The sequence below is a fragment of the Lygodium microphyllum genome, chromosome 1 (assembly GCF_053477565.2).
Source record: "Lygodium microphyllum isolate KBCC chromosome 1, Lygodium_microphyllum_v1.1.10, whole genome shotgun sequence".
NCBI lineage: Eukaryota > Viridiplantae > Streptophyta > Polypodiopsida > Schizaeales > Lygodiaceae > Lygodium > Lygodium microphyllum.
In genome coordinates, this window is record NC_141135.1 from 85137112 (window position 1) to 85155295 (window position 18184).

Below are 18184 nucleotides of genomic sequence, written 5' to 3' on the forward strand. Positions count from 1 at the left end.
TTACCCCTTCTTTTTTATACCTAGGATCTATATTTGAGTATCTTAACTTAATATTGTTGAATGAGCTCAATAATATTGGTACTTGTCTTCATAAATCATAATGTTGTGTATGTTGTTCTTGTGTAAGACCATCAAAAGCATCAAGTTATCCATTGTCCTCATCAAGCTTTGCAACATACGATGTATTAAACAATTTCCATAAACTTATAATGGGTACATCGAAAACCCCATAAATTATTGGCATTTTCAAATTTTGACTAAATGTGAGGATTAATTTTGTATTTTTGAAAATTTAGGGGTAGTTGATGTTTTGTGAAAAGTAATGTTGGTAATATTCCCTTCATGAAAATAGTTCAGAAAGCTACATGAAGTTGTAAAAAAATATATATTTTACTTGTAACAAGAATAAAGTTCCCATCACTATCTTTAAGGAAACATGACTCTTCTTTAAGGCTATTTACAAAGCTCTGAGAAAGCACTAGTTCTTGACTAAGCAACATCGCCTTTTGGCTTATGTATATACCACCTACAATACATCTTTGCATTATTAAAAAATTGAATGAAGTTGTGAAAGTACCCCCACTTAAGTGAGCTAATGTAAATATTTCATTATTAATTCAACTTGTACATTATGAAAAAAGAATGTGTGCAAAGATATTGCTTAAAATCTTAAATTAAAAGCCTTGTGATTTAAGCCATTCTCTCACATTATATGTCCTATTGAAGTGATAGTTTGCCCAGAGTCATCATGTAAACCTTGGGAGAGGCCCTTTATCATGAGTGCATGAAATGACATGCCTAATTGTAGTCTTATCATCCCTTTGAAAAGACCCCAAGCCTTTTGAAACACTAATTGTAGTCTTACCACCCCTTTGAAAAGACCCCCCAAGCCTTTTTTTTTTGGTGAAAGGAGCCATCTTTTCAAAACTCCATTTCACAACATCACTTTATTGCATGTACGCATTGTGTACTTGAAGTACCTCCCTCTCTTTTTATTTACTACCTCAATGATACCTTGCATTTATCCTTTCCTTGCCCCAAAAGTTCAAAATTATTGATCAATGGTTTGAAAAGTTATATCCCTTGTCATGTCATTTACAATGAAGTCTTTATTCCTTGTGCTCGACAATAATAGATTATTTACAAGTTAAGGTATAATATATTTATTTCTTAAATACTTTTAGCATAAGTGTGGGTATGCATCCTTCGTGCGTGCGCACACCCCCTATGGGGGCTTGTAGATAGCGTTGTTATGTACGAGCTCTTTGAAGTGTTTGAGATTTTATGTTTATAGTTTGGGTGGGTGTAAACTTTTAGCATTCTTGTAGGCCACCATGCATGACATTTATATATCAAGCTAAAGCTCCACTTAAAAATGGGATCCTTTAAACAACTACAATTTATCTACAGACAACATGTATAAGCATGAACATAGTGCTAGGAAGTTGGAAAATGGGTATATAGTGCTAGGACATTGGAAAATATGTAGTGAAAGGCTATAATACAAACAAGCACCTACACATATGCATATACCTACATGCATATGAGCACGCACAAACTTTTTTATTTGGTAATGTGCTAAAATAATATTTTGTAGCAATAATGACAACAGCATTAAGTAGCCAAATGGCTTGAACTAAGCATAATTGCTTGTAAAATACTAACTAAAGCTACTCCCCCTACAAGAAGACCTTATCACTCTCAAAATTCAATATAACAATCCCTTGAATGTGATCAAATGGGTTAACTAGCAACCGAGGATAAGCTTAAACAAGACTTGATGTCTTACATATGAACAATGCATAGCATTAAGTCTCTCACTAGATTCCAACATGGTTGAAGAGGCATGCTCATTCTATAGGCTTTTTCCTAAATGATCCTTAATTCAGATGTACTTTCACATATCAAAGTTGGATTATCTTCCAAACATATATTAGCTTTCTTGCAACTCCAAGGATGGAGCATAATTTTTTTCTAGATGGCAAAGAGGGCATGTAGAAAGAAGTGCTATCCACATGGAAAGAGGATCCCTTGTTAATAGTTTACATGTACCTACCCTCCAAAGCATAATGTTCACTTGGCTCAAGGGTGCGTAGCCTTCCAAGACTCACAACTAGGGATCCAAACACCTCCATGGCTATGTTAGCACCAACTTTCCGTCATTATCCTAATGCATTTTTCAACCAACCATAACAACTAGCCTAGTTAGAATCCAAAAAAGATTGCAAATCTAGCAGAATGACTCTCCCTTGGGATAAAATAGCCCAAGGAGACAATGCTTGGTGCCTTAGCTATGCATAAACATGCACATTTGTTAGACTGCAAACTAAATCTCAAGTCTCATAATGCATGGCATAAATCAAGTAAACTACTTGATAGAGAAATATATTGAAGCAAACTTAAGCATCATGAAGGCTCAACTTCAAACCTATCTTTGTAGAAGTAGCAATAGGTTGAAATATACTAAAGAGATATCATGAAGGCTCAACTTCAAACCTATCTCCATAAAAGTAGCAATAAGCTTCCAATTCTTCAAACCAAAACTTTGTAAGAATGTCTCAACATAGTTTGTTTGCACAAAGCAATGCCTCCATCACATTTCTTAAATTAAATACCCCATTAATGATACAATAAGCCCAAATTTGACATTTCAAAAGTTAAATTCAAATCAACCTTAAAATCAACAATATGTATCTCATTATAACCAATGAGCAATATGTCATGGATATAAACCACAATGATTATAAGTGAAGCACCTTGTGTCTAATATACAAGGTGCTCCTAATTGGACTATTTTGAAAACCACATGAAACCAAATATGCATGTATTATCTCATATTAAGGTTAACATGTCTAATATAGGGCATATTTGATACTTTCTTCAATCCATGCACTTCACTTTCTTGAACTTTTTGAACAAAAACATGAAACTAAAACACATATACTTCCTCATGAAAACCACCATTCAAAAACACAATTTTAATACCTAGCTAATGTACATTCCACCAATTATGATTTGTTGATGCACAAATACTTTGAATTATCGTTAAAATACAACAAAAGTGGGAACAAATGTCTCATCCGAGTCAATGCCCTTCTATTGAGCATAATCCTTTAAAACAACTATCACAAGTCTAGTTATAGCAATCATCACTACCATCTAGCTTATATTTTAACTTGCAAATTCACATAGAATCAATGGCCTTTTTGCTAGGAAAATAGTCACACAAGAATCAAGTGTCATTTCTTGACAATAGCATCATACTTGAATTGCATAAGCCATCTGATTTTGTGAATTTTGTGCCTCTTCAAAAGAAATAGGCTCATCCTCTTATTAGAGTTTTGTGTTTATTGTTTATTTGATGATGAAAGGTAATCCCAATGCTATACAACACTGCTTTTAGTCCTCAAAGCGATACTTTGATCAGGTTGAACTTTGCATGCCTTCAACTATGGCTTTTAAATGTTGAGTGGACAAGCAAAGTGTAATCCTAAGGCTAGTTTTTTGTGAATGGTAAATGTGATGTTGGAATAGAGGTGACTTATAAATACAAGCAATAACTATGGTATTAAACTTTTACATGCTTCTAGCTATTATTTTTTATATTTAGTTGGTTACTTTGTAGGCTTGGACTTGCATGGCCATTTTGCTTTTAAAGCCATATGGCTAGTGACACACAAAAATTGACATGGTGTTAATTATTTTAACTTTGGAGGTCTAGATAACTCATCAAAATTAAACAATAGTTTAGGGAATTATGTGAAAATATCTCTTACATGCATAATGGCTAGGATAGACATTCTTAGAAGGAGGGTTTTGGATGATGGTTGGAATGACGGTTGGGTTTTACTAGTCTTAATCTTTTTTCCTTAATAGAGCATGCTTCGCTAGATTCTTGGTGATTAGTTGACATTGTGTTGTTTGCTAAGGTGTGATAGTTTGAGCATTCCTAAGATGACATTGACATTGATGGAAAACAATTTTCAACACTAATAAAAAAGCTTTCAATGTTAATGATTTACAAGTTTTCCAAAAAAAATCACGTATGTCTTTTCATTAGACTATTTACCTCAATGGATGCTAAATAATTCCATTAAAGAATTGTTCCCGAAGAAGTTTCAAGTTTTCTTTTTTTGAAATAAAATATTATCCTGTGTTAAACCTCAAATTTGGTTGATCGTTAGATGCCAATATAGATTGTTGGGTCCAATGTGAAGCGACCTCAATATATTGTGCACATGACTCATGAGGTTGTGAAAAACTTATACATAATCAATGATCATATCCCGCTAAAGATAACCCTATCTTGCTTACATGTTCAGGCCAAGTAACAAACATATAGTGTAGTCTTCTTATGGCATGGTAAGTAGCTGATTAGATCTATAAGTATTTAAATAAAAATATTTAACTCATGACATTTCAAGCTTCAACAAGGCCCTTCTCCATCGTTGTTGTCGCACTTACTCGACGTCGAAATGTATCTAGATTCTACTGAGATGCTCACAAGATGCCTTATTGGCCCCTTGTGTGTGTAGTGTATGAGGTTGCCAAAAGAGTGACAAATAGATCAGTTTTATTTTTTTTCCATGTCGAAAAGTTTTGAAAGAAAAGTATGATGATCAAAACTCCTTTTCCCCTGACATGCTGCAGTAACCAGTTTTATATTTGTTGCCATCCTTTTTTGTATACCCACTGTATAATTCTTGTGTGTGTGTGTGTGACTTGCAGGCAAAGTGACAGGACGCAAGTTTTTGTCTCTCTTTCTGCATGGTAGTAGTGTGCTCTGCTGTCTGGTCCTTATTAGGACAAGCTTAAGACACATACATGATGATGATGATGATGATGATGGCGTCCTTCTGATGTCGTAGAACCCCACATTTGCAAATGCAATGAGCAAGAAAGAACGTCCCAAATAACGAGAATAGCAGAAGATAAAAGAGAACCTTTCTCCAACGTCTATATCCCCTTCCCCCGCCATCAGGAGAGAGAGACCAGCGAAGAGACCTTGTGTTACACGATACAACTCTCTCAATTGAAGATGCTGAAACAGAGAGACTTGGTTACTTGAGAGATTCTAGCAATTGGGTTCTTCTGTATGATCAGTTTTTTAATCAGAGGTAACGGTTTTTCTAGTTCCTGCAGAGAGAGAGAGAGAGAGAGGGGGGCAAATACCTCTCTTTTAGTGGCTGCAGGGGTGCTCAATGTGTGGGGAAAGCGAGACGTTTTCATCATACATTTGAGTTTATCTCCCCTCTCTCTCTCACGTTTTCATAATTGTCATCTTAATTGGTTGCATTGAAGCAGTTTTTGAGTACTGCATTGAGGGGACCATTTCACGCCCGTTACCCTTCTCCCTGAAATTCGACAATTGTCATCTCCATTGAAGCAGCTTGGAGATATATCAGCCATAGGGACATTCCAATTCCTCACCTCTTTTTCTGAGATTTGATAATTTGTCATCTGCATTGCCTGCATTGAAGCTACTTGGAGTCGGTAATTCTGCCATTCGATCATCTGCATTTTTCTTTTCTTGAAGCAAAAGTTTGGTCAATTTTCCCCCTTCCCCCTTCCCCCTAGAAATCTTTGCTTGTGATGGTGAGAGAGGGAGGATTCAAGAGCTTCTATCAAGGCAAGCCGTGACAGATGTTAACTTCAGAGCTTCAAGAAGCTGTTCCTTTTGTACCCTTGCAGGGGTTGAAATTTGCATTCCATTCTTTCTTATCCATCTCTGTATTGCTGCAGAGCTAGACAGACAGAACTCTTGCAAGCTTCATGAAAAGCTGCCTCTACCGAGTATGAAGAAGAAGACACATTGGAAACTTTTGCTTGTCGCGAGCTTCACAATCTTCTTCTCAGGCTATGGCGTCCAAGCTTTGACCCAGGACGGTGAGAGAGCATGTGTTTTTTATGTCATCTGCTGTCATATGATGTTCCTCGTTTAGGGGAAAATTTAACTTGATTGCTTTAATGTCCAGGAGGGAGTTCTGTCTATACGTACATTTGTGTTGGGAAAGTCTAGTTTGACTTTGTGTTAATCTCACAGAATGAAATTCACACTTATTCAGCTCAACCATATTTTTTGCAGCACGATATATATTTTTTTTGATTCTGGTCTGCTGCTTATGATTGTGACTTTATGTGACTCAGGCCACGCTTTGCTCAAGTTCAAAATGGGCATAAAAGGATCCGATGGAATTCTTACTCGGTGGAGAGAAGATGATGAAGATCCCTGTCACTGGCCTGGTGTCACATGTGATCCTCTCACAAGAGGAGTCATATCTCTGTAAGACCCCTAAAAGACAGCATCAGTTACTAATTTATGGTCGCTGTATGAAATGTCTTAAGATATTGGCTTGTATCAATCTTTATAGGAATTTGCCATTTCGGAAGCTTTCGGGTTACATTTCACCTGCTTTAGGGAATCTGCAGCAACTCCGCAGACTGTATGCTGCTTTTTCTCCCTTTTAATCATCTATCAATACTTTGTTGGTTCATAAGGGGACTAATATTTGTCATAGACATTTGGTATGCATCAGGTGGCGTCTATCTTTCCTTCAGAAAACCAAACATGTCTTGCTTTGGATTTGCCTGAATATCTAATTTATGTTGGGTGTTGGCAGGGGATTACATCACAACAGCTTGTTTGGCAACATACCACCTGCTTTGGGAAATTGTACTGGACTTAAGGCCTTGTCCGTCTCTCTCTCTCTCTCTCTCTCTCTCTCTCTCTCTCTCTCTCTCTCTCTCTCTCTCCCCCGCCCCAACAAAAGGTTAATTGTGTCAATTAGCAAAACATAATCTTGAAACTACAGCATGATTGAGAGTACAAAAATATAGCATGGCCAAAAGTACAAATGAACTAGATGGCTTGTAGGGGAGCCGAAGAAACTGCAGTGTGCCAAGAAAGCAAATCTTGTCAAGGGAGAATATCCACCGACTCAATCATGTCGAGCTGCCAATGAAGAAGACCTCCTAGGTGGATTGTATGACTCTGCACTCCTGAAGAAGAATTGAAAGTGAATGCATTCGTCATAGACCACATGTGAAAGAGCACTTTCATATCGGCCTGCATAGGATCCATGAACTTGGGATGTCCAATGATCCAGTCTTTTGGAAACATCGGTAGCCTAATCACTTGAGACCAAATGGCTGATAGTAGAGGCCCCTTATAGTAGGTCTGTGTGTAAAAATACATTTTGACTATGACTCACTATCTAAAGGGATGGAGGGGGCAGGGAGGGAGCGAGTTTTCCTTCATGGGGATCTCTCACTAAGTTTGTAATATAGTCTGACTATGCAGTGAGACATCACACCAGGCAGGACAACGGACATGCAGTAGTCTTGGATATTTGAGTAGAAACTTATGTTTGAGTCTCATTATATGAGTCAACGATCCCATGCTGAGCAGCAAGACCCACTCACGGATGGCCCAAGTAAGAGTGACAAACATGAGTTGCGGAGTTGTTTCCTTATGGAACCAAACAATGGTGACAACACAGGCTTACCATCAGGTCATCACTGAAGACAAAGACTTTGAGATAGATAGGCCATGAACTTGTTGCAAACTTGTGAAGAATATGCAACATTTTCTGGCCTAGATATTCAATGATTTGGTATGATGAATGGCTCAAAAAGTAACATATAGGGATCTGTCTGTGGGCTGCCACTCTCAATCCCTGCACTAGCTTTTTGCAATCACCATCACTGCCTCTCTTCCCCTGCAGCTATTGCAAACCTCTCACTAGTGTGTTTTCAGCCTCCAGCTCTTGACAGTGGCCTCCTAGTCTTGATCGCCATCACCATCACCCTCTAGAGAGCCAGGAGGACCTGCTGCTGTTACTGGACTGCCTATCGCTGTTCCAGCTGCCAGCTGTCTACTGCTTTGTTTTGCAGCGTATTACCAGCTATTGTTGTTATTGAATGTGACATGCTGCTGTTGCTTCCCTCCGGAGGTCTGCATACACCTGCATTTTCACTCTAGGAGGCTTGCTATGATTGTTTCTAGCCTCGGTAGACTGTTATTGCTAAGAACAAGAACACATAAACTCAAAGCTAATGAACTCAGGAAGTGGAATCCATATACCAAGGCACAGGAGTATGTATAAAGGCATGAGTTGTGGGCGACCAATAGAGTGCTCGCCATCTCCATTTCTCCAATAGGATATAGTGTGCTCGTATGAATGAACATGAAGTGGAGGAGAGGCCACAATATGTCGTAAAAAGTAGGCTGACCAACATTAAGTATGTTGCTCTTAGAAATGAAACGCACTCTCACAATAAGTTTGTACACCCAAGATATGTGCATTGCTAGTATCCTCTCTCAGATAATGGGTGATAAGTATAATACAATATATACTAATGAAAGGCACACTGTAGTACACACAACAATGACAATCAAATAGGACAATGGATACCTAAGCAATGGGTGATCAAGCTAACAACAAGGTGCTTTGGAAAGACATTAATGTCCATGTTGATTGTACCGATCCTTGATTCATAGAGAATAGAAATAGTTGAATCTCGATGCCTATCATGAACCAACTGTGTGGAAAGCACTATTATGACCATGGATTCCTCATCTTTAACTAGACCATTTAAGTGTTCGCTCATGTGGGCACAAACTAGGAGCAAAGATTGCTCTTTGTCAAACATCCCATCATGAATCTAAAAGGCAAACCAACTCCAGGATTTGAGTATGCTAGACCTAGTCAGTGCATGTAGGAAGCCATACCCAAGGTCCACCATACTTGTATATGGATGAGGCTTGGATACCTTACCACCACTACCACCTACTCACACTCTGCCTTTGACATTGGAGAGTTGTGAGGGATGACAATACTACTAGGGCTAGAAGAAAGAATGCTTTTGAGACGCCTTCGTTACATTGTTGATATCAAAGTCAGAACCCAAGGGTAGGGAAGAGTCGGAGGAGTCCTTGCCCTTCTTTTTCTTCTTTTCCTCTTTTCTCAATGTTACTAGGTTTTGGCAAGCTATCCTTGCGGAGGTTTCATTTTTTGCTACAATGATAGCATTGACTCATTCTTATTGCTCTTCTTGTTGCCCCTCTCTTGAACCTACATTAAAAGCTTTAATAGAGTTGAATCTAGTGGCTCCAATCTCCTTGAGTCGCTCTTTGTGCTCCAAAACAAGCAGGGCCAGCTTCTACTACAAAATGGTGTGCTGAACTCTTGAGGTGAGTAAGCTGGTGTAGAAGATATCAAAGTTTGGAGATAGGGGATGAGTGATGAGAATCATTGCCGCATTCTTTGATGAGATCGTCATGCCAAAGGATGCAAGCTCATCTTGTAATTCCTCCATCTTGTTGATGTGGTTCTTTAGAGAAGGTGTAAGAAGCTGGGAAGAATAGTCGTTTAGTGTGGAAATAATAGTAATACCATGTCACATTAACATAGGTATAAAAGGGAGAGATGTAAATTTTCTCATCTTTTTGAAACATATATGAGCAAGGTAATGAGGAAAGAGACAGTAATACATTACTGTCTCTTTCCTCATTACCTTGCTCACAGCTTCTATGGCTTCTCATCTCTTTCTGTCTTTCTCTCTCCATTTCTAGTCTTTCTCTCTCCTTGTCACTCTCTTTCTCTCTCTCTCTCTCTCTCGCACTTCTCTCTTCTGCGATCTTCTCTCTCCTCTTTCTCTCGCTCCAGTCCACTTCTTGATAGAAGGAGAGTCATCAATATAAAGCATTTGAAGCTTCTTCTCTGAGGCAATACCATGGGCAAAGGTCTTTTGTTGATAGAGAAGATAGCTTTATTCAAACCTTTACTGCGGTTTGAAGTTTGTGCACATGCACAAGAAAAAATCCTACAAATTCATAAAGAGAAATGATTGGGCTCTAAGTGTTGAGCTGATCCCAAAGAGCAGCTTGGTTCAAAGTGGAGCCAATGCAGGGATCCTCCACTGGACAACATAATGGGATAGTAGCAAATGCCCATAGGTCAAAGGTATCAAGTATACACTCCTCTTTGTAGGAGCCAATGCGGGGATCCTCCACTGGATGACATAATGGGATAGTAGCAAATGCCCATAGGTCAAAGGTATGAAGTATACACTCCTCTTTGTAGGACCAAAGAGAGTAATTGGTGCCATCAAGGTGATCTTCTTTGGGCAGCAATGGAAGAACATGCACCTGTATTGATATTACTAGAATGGCCATGTGGGGCTCTGCAACAATAAGAGACTTGTTAGAAACATAGAGAGAAGTAGGGGGGGAATGAGGTTGCTCTGGTCTTCTGGACTTGTCAGAGTGTTGATTGTTGGATGACCGTGGCCTCGATCTTCAATCTTTGCATCGCTCTTCACGACTTTTTGACTGGTAGGTCTACTTATCTGTAGAAGAATAAGTTGACCCCTTGTTTGAGTCATCAAATGCATCGAATTGGTACTTTGTAGCTCTTCAAGGAAATTTGCAAACACACTAAAGACTGTTGTGTTTTGGTGTTGGGCTGCCTGAATGGAGCTACACCCTGCAAAAGGAAGTTGTAGATGCCCAATATGCTTTGTAACTTGTTATAAGTTTTGCCTTTGACACCCTTTGACTTTTTAGGGTCCTTGGCCCATCATTGTGAAATAACTAACTTGCACATCACGTGCACCTCACATTTGCACATTTGATTAGCTCTTAATCAAATGCTAAGCAAAGCATTAAAATTTCATGTGATCGTGACCTAGGCTGAGATAGTTAAAACGTGGCTATAGCAGTTAGAAAATGTAGGTGAACATGCTGCCCAACAATTGAAACCTGCTGCCCAATTGTCAAATTAGTTGCCCATGCCAGCCAGGCAAGACAACGGAAAAATGCAAGGTTTGGAGCAGTTGGAAAGAGTGATCAAACGTAAAACATTAGTCAAAATCAGCAACCAGCATGAGAACCAAGACACTTGGGCTTTGATATCACGAGAATGGTGTGGAGCAATGGAAGCAAAAAATTGAGTTTTGGGGTTATAATAAAGAGCTAATTAGTTTATAATGCATTTTTAAAGCTCAACAATATGTATACCTCTTGCTTGCTTCATGGCCTCAATCTTTTCTTGCATGGTGTGTGTACTCTCTTGCTTGCTTCACGGTCCCAATCCCTTGCCTATGTATAAAGGAGGCTCTTGCATGGTATGCGTATTTTGCTCTTGTTTTTGTTCTAGTTGTGTCCGATGGCATGAAATTCTAAATGTATCAAAATGATCCCTCCTCTTTTTGCATGGGATTGCTCTTTCTCGGACAATGATACCCTTATCTTGTATTGCTGAGATCCAAGATACCATCAAATTGATTCACCCCCCAGCCTGAATGTCTTTGCTCCTTCGGTTTTGTCCGATGAAGATCCTATCTAAGTAGGGTGTCCTTGTGGAAGTACTACCCTTACATTCCATGAGAGGAGTCTCAACTTACAAGGTTAAATTGGTCCTTTCTTATTGAATAGTGACCTTTGCATGACCATCATTTTGCAGTTATGCTGGCTACTGTAGGGGAATTACATAACAAAGAGGATAAAAATTAATAAATTTGTCAGGACTCCATATTGACATCTCAACTTTGGAGAAGATTGAGTTGTGATGGGGCTTTATCTTAGTTTCCTCATTTGTACATTTATGAAAGCAACGAATCAATCAAATAACCATTGCCGTTTAGTCTTACTGAACTTTTATGTGGTGGAACTTGTAGGTATCTTGAGGTGAATTACTTGAGCGGCCATATACCGGGTGAGCTTGGCAGATTAACTCAACTCATGATTTTGTGAGTTACATTCATATGCTTTGGTTCTTCAAAGAACACACATGAGCTCTCTCCCTCATATGACAGTTGAAGAAATCAAGATGCACAAAAGCTTTTTTGTCCAGTCACCATTATTAGCTATGCTTTGCATATACTTTTCTTCATAGTATGCATCTGAAATATACTTTATACAGAGACATACTATACATGCATGAATTCTTATCATGGTGTGAAACTTGTTCCTTAATTGATAACGCAGGGATCTTTCCAGCAATTCTTTGAGTGGCAGAATTCCAGAGTCACTTGGAACCCTTCGTAAACTAACCATCTTGTAAGTATCAGATTTTACCTAGTGCAACACAAGGAAAATTCCCTGATTTTTGATTTGTGTTGCCAAATCTAAGAGTCATTGCCTGCTGGTATCAGTAATGTTTCCACAAATTTCCTACGCGGTGAGATTCCAGAAAGTGGAGTACTGAAGAGATTCACAAGTAAATCGTAAGTTTCAATTGAAGAGGCTCCATTAAAATGCTCACTGATTTTTCCATTGTTTGATAATATGTCCTGATGGCAAGCTCCAAAAGTTATTACTGGGTAGAGGCACCAAATTAAACTCTTCCACTAATCAATGTATGTTACTGGCAGAAAGACATGGAAATGGTTGAGTTTAAATGGTATCTTAGTGAAGGCTTATCAGCTAGAGTTGTTCACACTTGCTATAATGTGATTTTTTGAGAAACTTTGCAAGATTCTTGCAGTTTAGTCTATTTGATTAGCATGCTTTTTTACTTTTTTTTTGTTTTTCCTTTTTTTTTTTGGTGGGACATAAGTAAATCAGAACAAACCAAAACTATAAAACTTGGGAGTAAATATGGGAATTTTTATGTAATTATGATTCACATATTTCATTTCCCCATGTCTCAACATTCCTTTGTGAGGGAATTTGAGAACCATTCTTGTTTGGTTTGCATTTGTTTGCATATGTGAATAGAGGTTATCTGCATTTCAAGGATAACAAATTGGGAAAGTGAGAGGCACTAGTTGTTGACGGATGATACATGGAGAATCTTACTGCGTACTTTGCATATATGCTTGCTTGCAGGTTTGTAGGTAACCTGGGCCTTTGTGGTCAGCAAGTGGGTGCAATCTGCTTAAGTCAACTGGAAGGACCCTCCACCAGTCCTGACTCTTTCAGTACTCCTGTTATAGGATTTGAAGGTGCTCCTGTGGCAGGTTGGATATCATTGTTACAGCTTTGAAATCATGGCTACATTAATAGGCTCTTTATGTTCTATGGCTGCTCTTTTTGTTCACGAGGATGACAATGACATGGGATGTCCTCAGTCATCTGTCATTCAGCTAACGGGTCCAAGAGTTCAAGAGTTACCTGTTTTAGAGCTATGAGACTGTAGGACTCTAACTCCCAAATTCTCCTGTTTTTCAGGCCTTCGGAAAAGGTCTGCACATTATTCTACAGAGGTTCTTGTAAGTGCACTTGGGACTGTGGGTGTTTCGCTTCTTATTGCCTTAATGTGCTTTTGGGGATGTTTTTTATATCACTCATTTTGGAAGAAATCAAAGGTTCCACAAGTGGATGTGGCACCTTCAGCCCTAATGGGTGATGCAGCTCTTTCTAAACTCAATTTCTTTAACAAAATCTAGATATTTCCCATGTGTGTAATGACTATGTCTGAACCCCAACTAATTCTTGACATTGCAGCTCCCAAATTGGTGTTTTTTCATGGTGATTTGCCCTACACATCCAAAGAGATAGTAAGGAAAATAGAGCTTCTTTCAGAGGCTAATGTAATTGGATATGGAGGTTTCGGGACAGTTTACAAGCTTATAATGGAGGATGGTAGTGTGTTTGCTGTTAAAAGGCTTGAGAAGCACAATTCTAGTCCTGACAGATTTTTTGAGAGAGAGCTTGAAATTCTAGGCAGTATTAAGCACAGAAACCTGGTCAATCTACGAGGTTATTGCAATTCACCCTCAGCAAGGTTGCTTATATACGACTTCTTATCTGGGGGAAGCTTGGACGAAGTTTTGCACGGTGAGTTTGTCTTCTATCTCCTAAGTATTTCATACACAACTTTTATGTCAGTTGTACCCTAGATTTGGCTCTCTGAAATTTTGTGGAACTTTTTGCTGTATACTCATGAAACTACTTTTCATAGCCATTTAAATGTGTTGGAGAGATTGTATCTCTGTTTAGGTGCCAGCGTCTGTCCTTATAATCATTCTGCAACATTTTCAACTTTCCTGATTGTCACTTCTTGAATAGTATCGAGTTTGCTTTTAGGACTTGATCTTGTGAAGATGTAGAATACATGTGCTTGTGGATCCCTAAATCACTGTTCTTGTGAGGAGTTGTGAGTTTGTGATTTATATAAGACTTACAGATTCAACCTTCAACATTTAGTTGTGGGATTGTATGACTCAAGCTAGTTAGGGTATGAATAAGCAGATATCTGCAATGTCTTGTATCTTGAAAGTTTTTGGATTGAGGTGGTTTAGATGCTAACTAGGATCTACTAGAGCCTTAGAAGCAGGTCTTAATAGATGTTAAGTGTGAAAAAAAATTTAGCAGGGTTTCTACGACCTTAGGCGAAGCAAGCTGGTTTGCTTCAGCCCTCATCATCCCTTCAGGACAGGATTGTCCGAAACTCGCAAATGAAATACTATTTTGCAATAGCATGACAAGAAATATGATCTATACTCAAAAGAGAGAAAAGAGTCAATCATCACACAAGACAAAAAATACTATGTTGACATGGAATCGCCAGAATATCCTTCCTATCCTGAGAGGTGCGGGGTGTTAGCTGGCCTTATGTCAAAATCAATCTACAGTCCTTTACTCTGAAAAGTAGCTACCCACTGTCTACCAAACCATGAATTGGATGGTGGTCCATACATACAGCAGTCAATGTTTGTACTCCCCTCAAGGTGGCAAATCAAGAGTTCCGTACCACATTTGGAGGCACTTCTGTTAAACACCAGCTTTATAAACCATTGATCTTTCAGCCTCTCCCTTTAAAAGCCTTGTCAAATGTTCACAATCATATGTGCACTGTTGAAATGTCACCACCTTTACATGATAGATAGGAAGCTTTGCAGACTTTTTGGAGCAGCTATGTTTTCTTTCCTTGAAACTGGCAGAACAACCACTTTATGCAACCTCTTGGTAGAGCTCCCTTTAGACGGCTTGCAAGGCTCAAGGAACTCAGCACTTGTCAAGGCATCAAGGACAATCACATCCTCTTTGTGACTTGCATATTGTACAAGATTGTATTTCAGTAGCCTGAAAGGCAAACACCAAAACTGAAACGTTTTGGAAACTTTCACACAGGCCAAACTGGCCATGCATTTTGTTTCAGTCTGCTCCACTCGTTTGCTGCTCATTTCACAAGTTTTCAGTGTCGTCAGCCTTCAGACTTCAACCTTTGCACTCCTTGCTCCTCTCTTGCTGTTATGTTCTTGGTTTACAGCTGGTTTTCTCTATTTACAGTGAGCTGCAGCCATGGTGAAAGATAATGCATGGAGTTGACTAGTTTGAGTTAAAACTACCGTAAAGGGTAAAAATACATGCATATAAGTACCATCCTAGTAGTAAATACTAAATATAACCCTCCAGTAGGGTTCTATCTCTGTAGTCAGGGGTTTGCTTAAGATTCATACGATGAAGAGAAAAAAGTGTGAACTTATGAGGGTATTATTTACATCATCTCAGTTTGCGTAGTTAAGCAGCTATCGTATAGATCAAATAGTGGACACCATTTGGTCTTATGGTGGATTATTTCCTGCTCTATTAGTTTCATACCAGTACTAATGCTTTTCTGCTATGTCAGGGTTTTGCTTAAGATTCATACGATGAAGAGAAAAAAGTGTGAACTTATGAGGGTATTATTTACATCATCTTAGTTTGCGTAGTTAAGCAGCTATCGCATAGATCAAATAGTGGACACCATTTGGTCTTATGGTGGATTATTTCCTGCTCTATTAGTTTCATACCAGTACTAATGCTTTTCTGCTATGTGAAATATTAAATTGAAAAAAACAAGATGGGACTCGTAGAGAATAGCAGAGTGTTTCTTTAAAAAATATTGGTGAATTTTCCAAGACTTTAAACTTTCCACGAGTAGGTTACACTAATGGCTTGCCTTGTATTGCAGGGCGGAAACCTGGTGAGATGTCTCTTTCATGGGGTGCTAGGTTAAAAATTGCTTTAGGAGCAGCACAAGGTTTGGCATATTTGCATCATGACTGCTCACCTCGCATTATACACTGTGACATAAAATCGAGCAACATCCTTCTAGGAGAGAATTTTGAGCCACATGTATCAGACTTTGGCCTTGCCAAGCTTTTGGAGGATGATCATTCACATGTTACCACTGTGATTGCTGGCACATTTGGCTATTTGGCTCCAGGTGGGTGTGGTTACTTAATATAGATTTAAAGTTTTATCATTAAGAAAACATGCCTCAAATCAGATTCTTAGCTAATGTCTTTCTTGGTTCATTGTGCAGAGTATTTGCTGAATGGGAGAGCAACAGAGAAGGCTGATGTGTACAGCTATGGGGTGGTCTTGCTGGAATTGTTGACTGGAAAACGGCCCAATGATCCATCTTTCATGGAGAAAGGGTTAAATATAGTGGGATGGGTCTGATTTCTCAATCTTTGCACTTGCATGGCTAATAGTACTGATGAATATACCGTTCTTAACCAAAGTTGTCTTTGTGATGTAGGCCAATCTTCTCTTGAAGGAGAAAAGAGTGCAGGAAATGGTGGACCTGTCATGTGAACAACCCTCACTGGAGAATGTAGAGACCATGCTTTCTATTGCTACAAAGTGCATAAACCCTGTACCAGAGGAAAGACCCATGATGCAGATGGTTGTGAAGATGCTGGAAGCTGAGATCATGTCTCCATGTTCAAGTGACTTTTACGAATCGGGTTCTGAGTAAAGCAGAATGCACATTCTCTTTTCATGTAATTATAATCAGGATTCATTCTTTCATTCTTTCAAAAAGGGCATCAATAGATAACCAACTAGAGATGTGTCATTGTCATGAATTAGCATCTGTTTGTATGAGTGGTGTCTCACTCTACATGTCATGGTGCGCGTGGGAGCTGTGGATGTAGCTGTTTTGATGTCACTTGTACCTCAGGAGGGGCCAGAGTTTTGTGCACAATGCTGGCTCATGAAACAATCAACATGAACTGGTGTTGGATCAATACTATCCCAGTTCCTTTTTTCAAACTTCAGTGCCTTGCATGTTCTTTATCCAAAGCTATTATCATGTGCAACACATTTATTTAAATAAAAAATAAAAACAAGAAAATTGGCCTCCAGCTATGCCATCACCATCGACGTCATCTGCCAGCCTACAACCCCTCCCTCAACATCATGGATTGTCACACGAGCGGTGATCAAAGAAAATCTCTAGTCACAAAGGAGTGCCGGTAATGATGTTTGACTTTACTGCAGAACAAATTTCAAAAAAACTGGAAGAAAACCACTAGCAAACTAAGCTCACAACCCGAAGACACCAGAGAAAAGGAGTGCCGGTAATGATGTTTGACTTTCCTTAAGATCAAATTTCAAAAAAACTCAAAGAAAACCACTAGCAAACTAAGCTCACAGCAATCAAACCTCTTGTGGTTTTTCAAACTAACTACCAATAGAGCAAGCTTTACTATGAAAACAAATTGAATGTCTTAAGTTTGATTTCAATATTCACTTGTCTTTTTTTTGTTTGGGGTGCAAACTTTGGAATTGATTTCCTACCATTCAATAATGACACATTAATGTAACTTGAGAACTTGATGGACTTGGAGCTCCAAGTCCCTTGTGGATTTGAGGTCTCCGCTATTCCGACTTTGTTTTTCCATGTCCTCTCCACTTGTTAAGAAAGTATTCTCTAAGTACATGAGATTGGGAAAGGTTTTGGTGGGGTGGGGGTGCTACTTTATATAGTCTTCTCCCTCCATAAACAATAAGCTTTACAAAAAGCCTTTTTGCTTTTCATTATGTTCAAGCCTTTTTTAAAAAAAGCATTATTGCTTTTGGCTTGTAGGCCATCAGCTTTGCGTGATTCTTGAATCCAAGAAGCTTTGCTTTCTCTAAGTGTAGCTATAAAATCTTGTTGATCAAAGGAGTATTATCTAGTTATTCAACAGAGGCACCGGTTTTATATACCCGATACAATTCTTTGCATAACATGCATGTAGTGGGGATCAGAACTTGTCGTAATTTGAAATTGGAACAACTGCCACCTAGCTTGTGCCACAAAGCTGCTTCAAAATATGTAGTCTCCTCCAATATCACTATGGTTGCCTTCTTGATACCAACAGATCAAGAAATCTTGCCACCTTTAGTCCTTTAAGATGGCAACTTTTAATGCCACGGCTTCATCGGGGTTTACATTCTTTTTGGGTTCTTTGCCATCGAAGA

General features: G+C 38.8%; 1 protein-coding gene across 3 annotated transcripts; it reads left to right on the top strand.

Annotated features, from left to right (window-relative positions):
* Positions 1-4729: 4729 nt before the first annotated feature.
* Positions 4730-17357, top strand: LOC148041344 (LRR receptor-like serine/threonine-protein kinase FEI 2). Of its 3 annotated transcripts, none has more exons than XM_087679034.1 (15): positions 4730-5117; positions 5184-5493; positions 5743-5886; positions 6148-6283; positions 6372-6443; positions 6621-6692; positions 11680-11751; positions 11990-12061; positions 12157-12228; positions 12833-12963; positions 13175-13348; positions 13451-13783; positions 15903-16157; positions 16257-16390; positions 16476-17357. In XM_087679034.1, exons 3-15 carry the CDS (start codon positions 5796-5798, stop codon positions 16692-16694), a joined length of 1833 nt encoding a protein of 610 aa, XP_087535160.1. In that variant the 5' UTR covers positions 4730-5117; positions 5184-5493; positions 5743-5795; the 3' UTR covers positions 16695-17357. The 3 variants fall into 3 exon arrangements, with proteins under 3 accessions (XP_087535160.1, XP_087535168.1, XP_087535153.1); XM_087679042.1 differs by having other exon boundaries at positions 5193-5493; XM_087679027.1 differs by lacking the exon at positions 5184-5493.
* Positions 17358-18184: the final 827 nt, after the last annotated feature.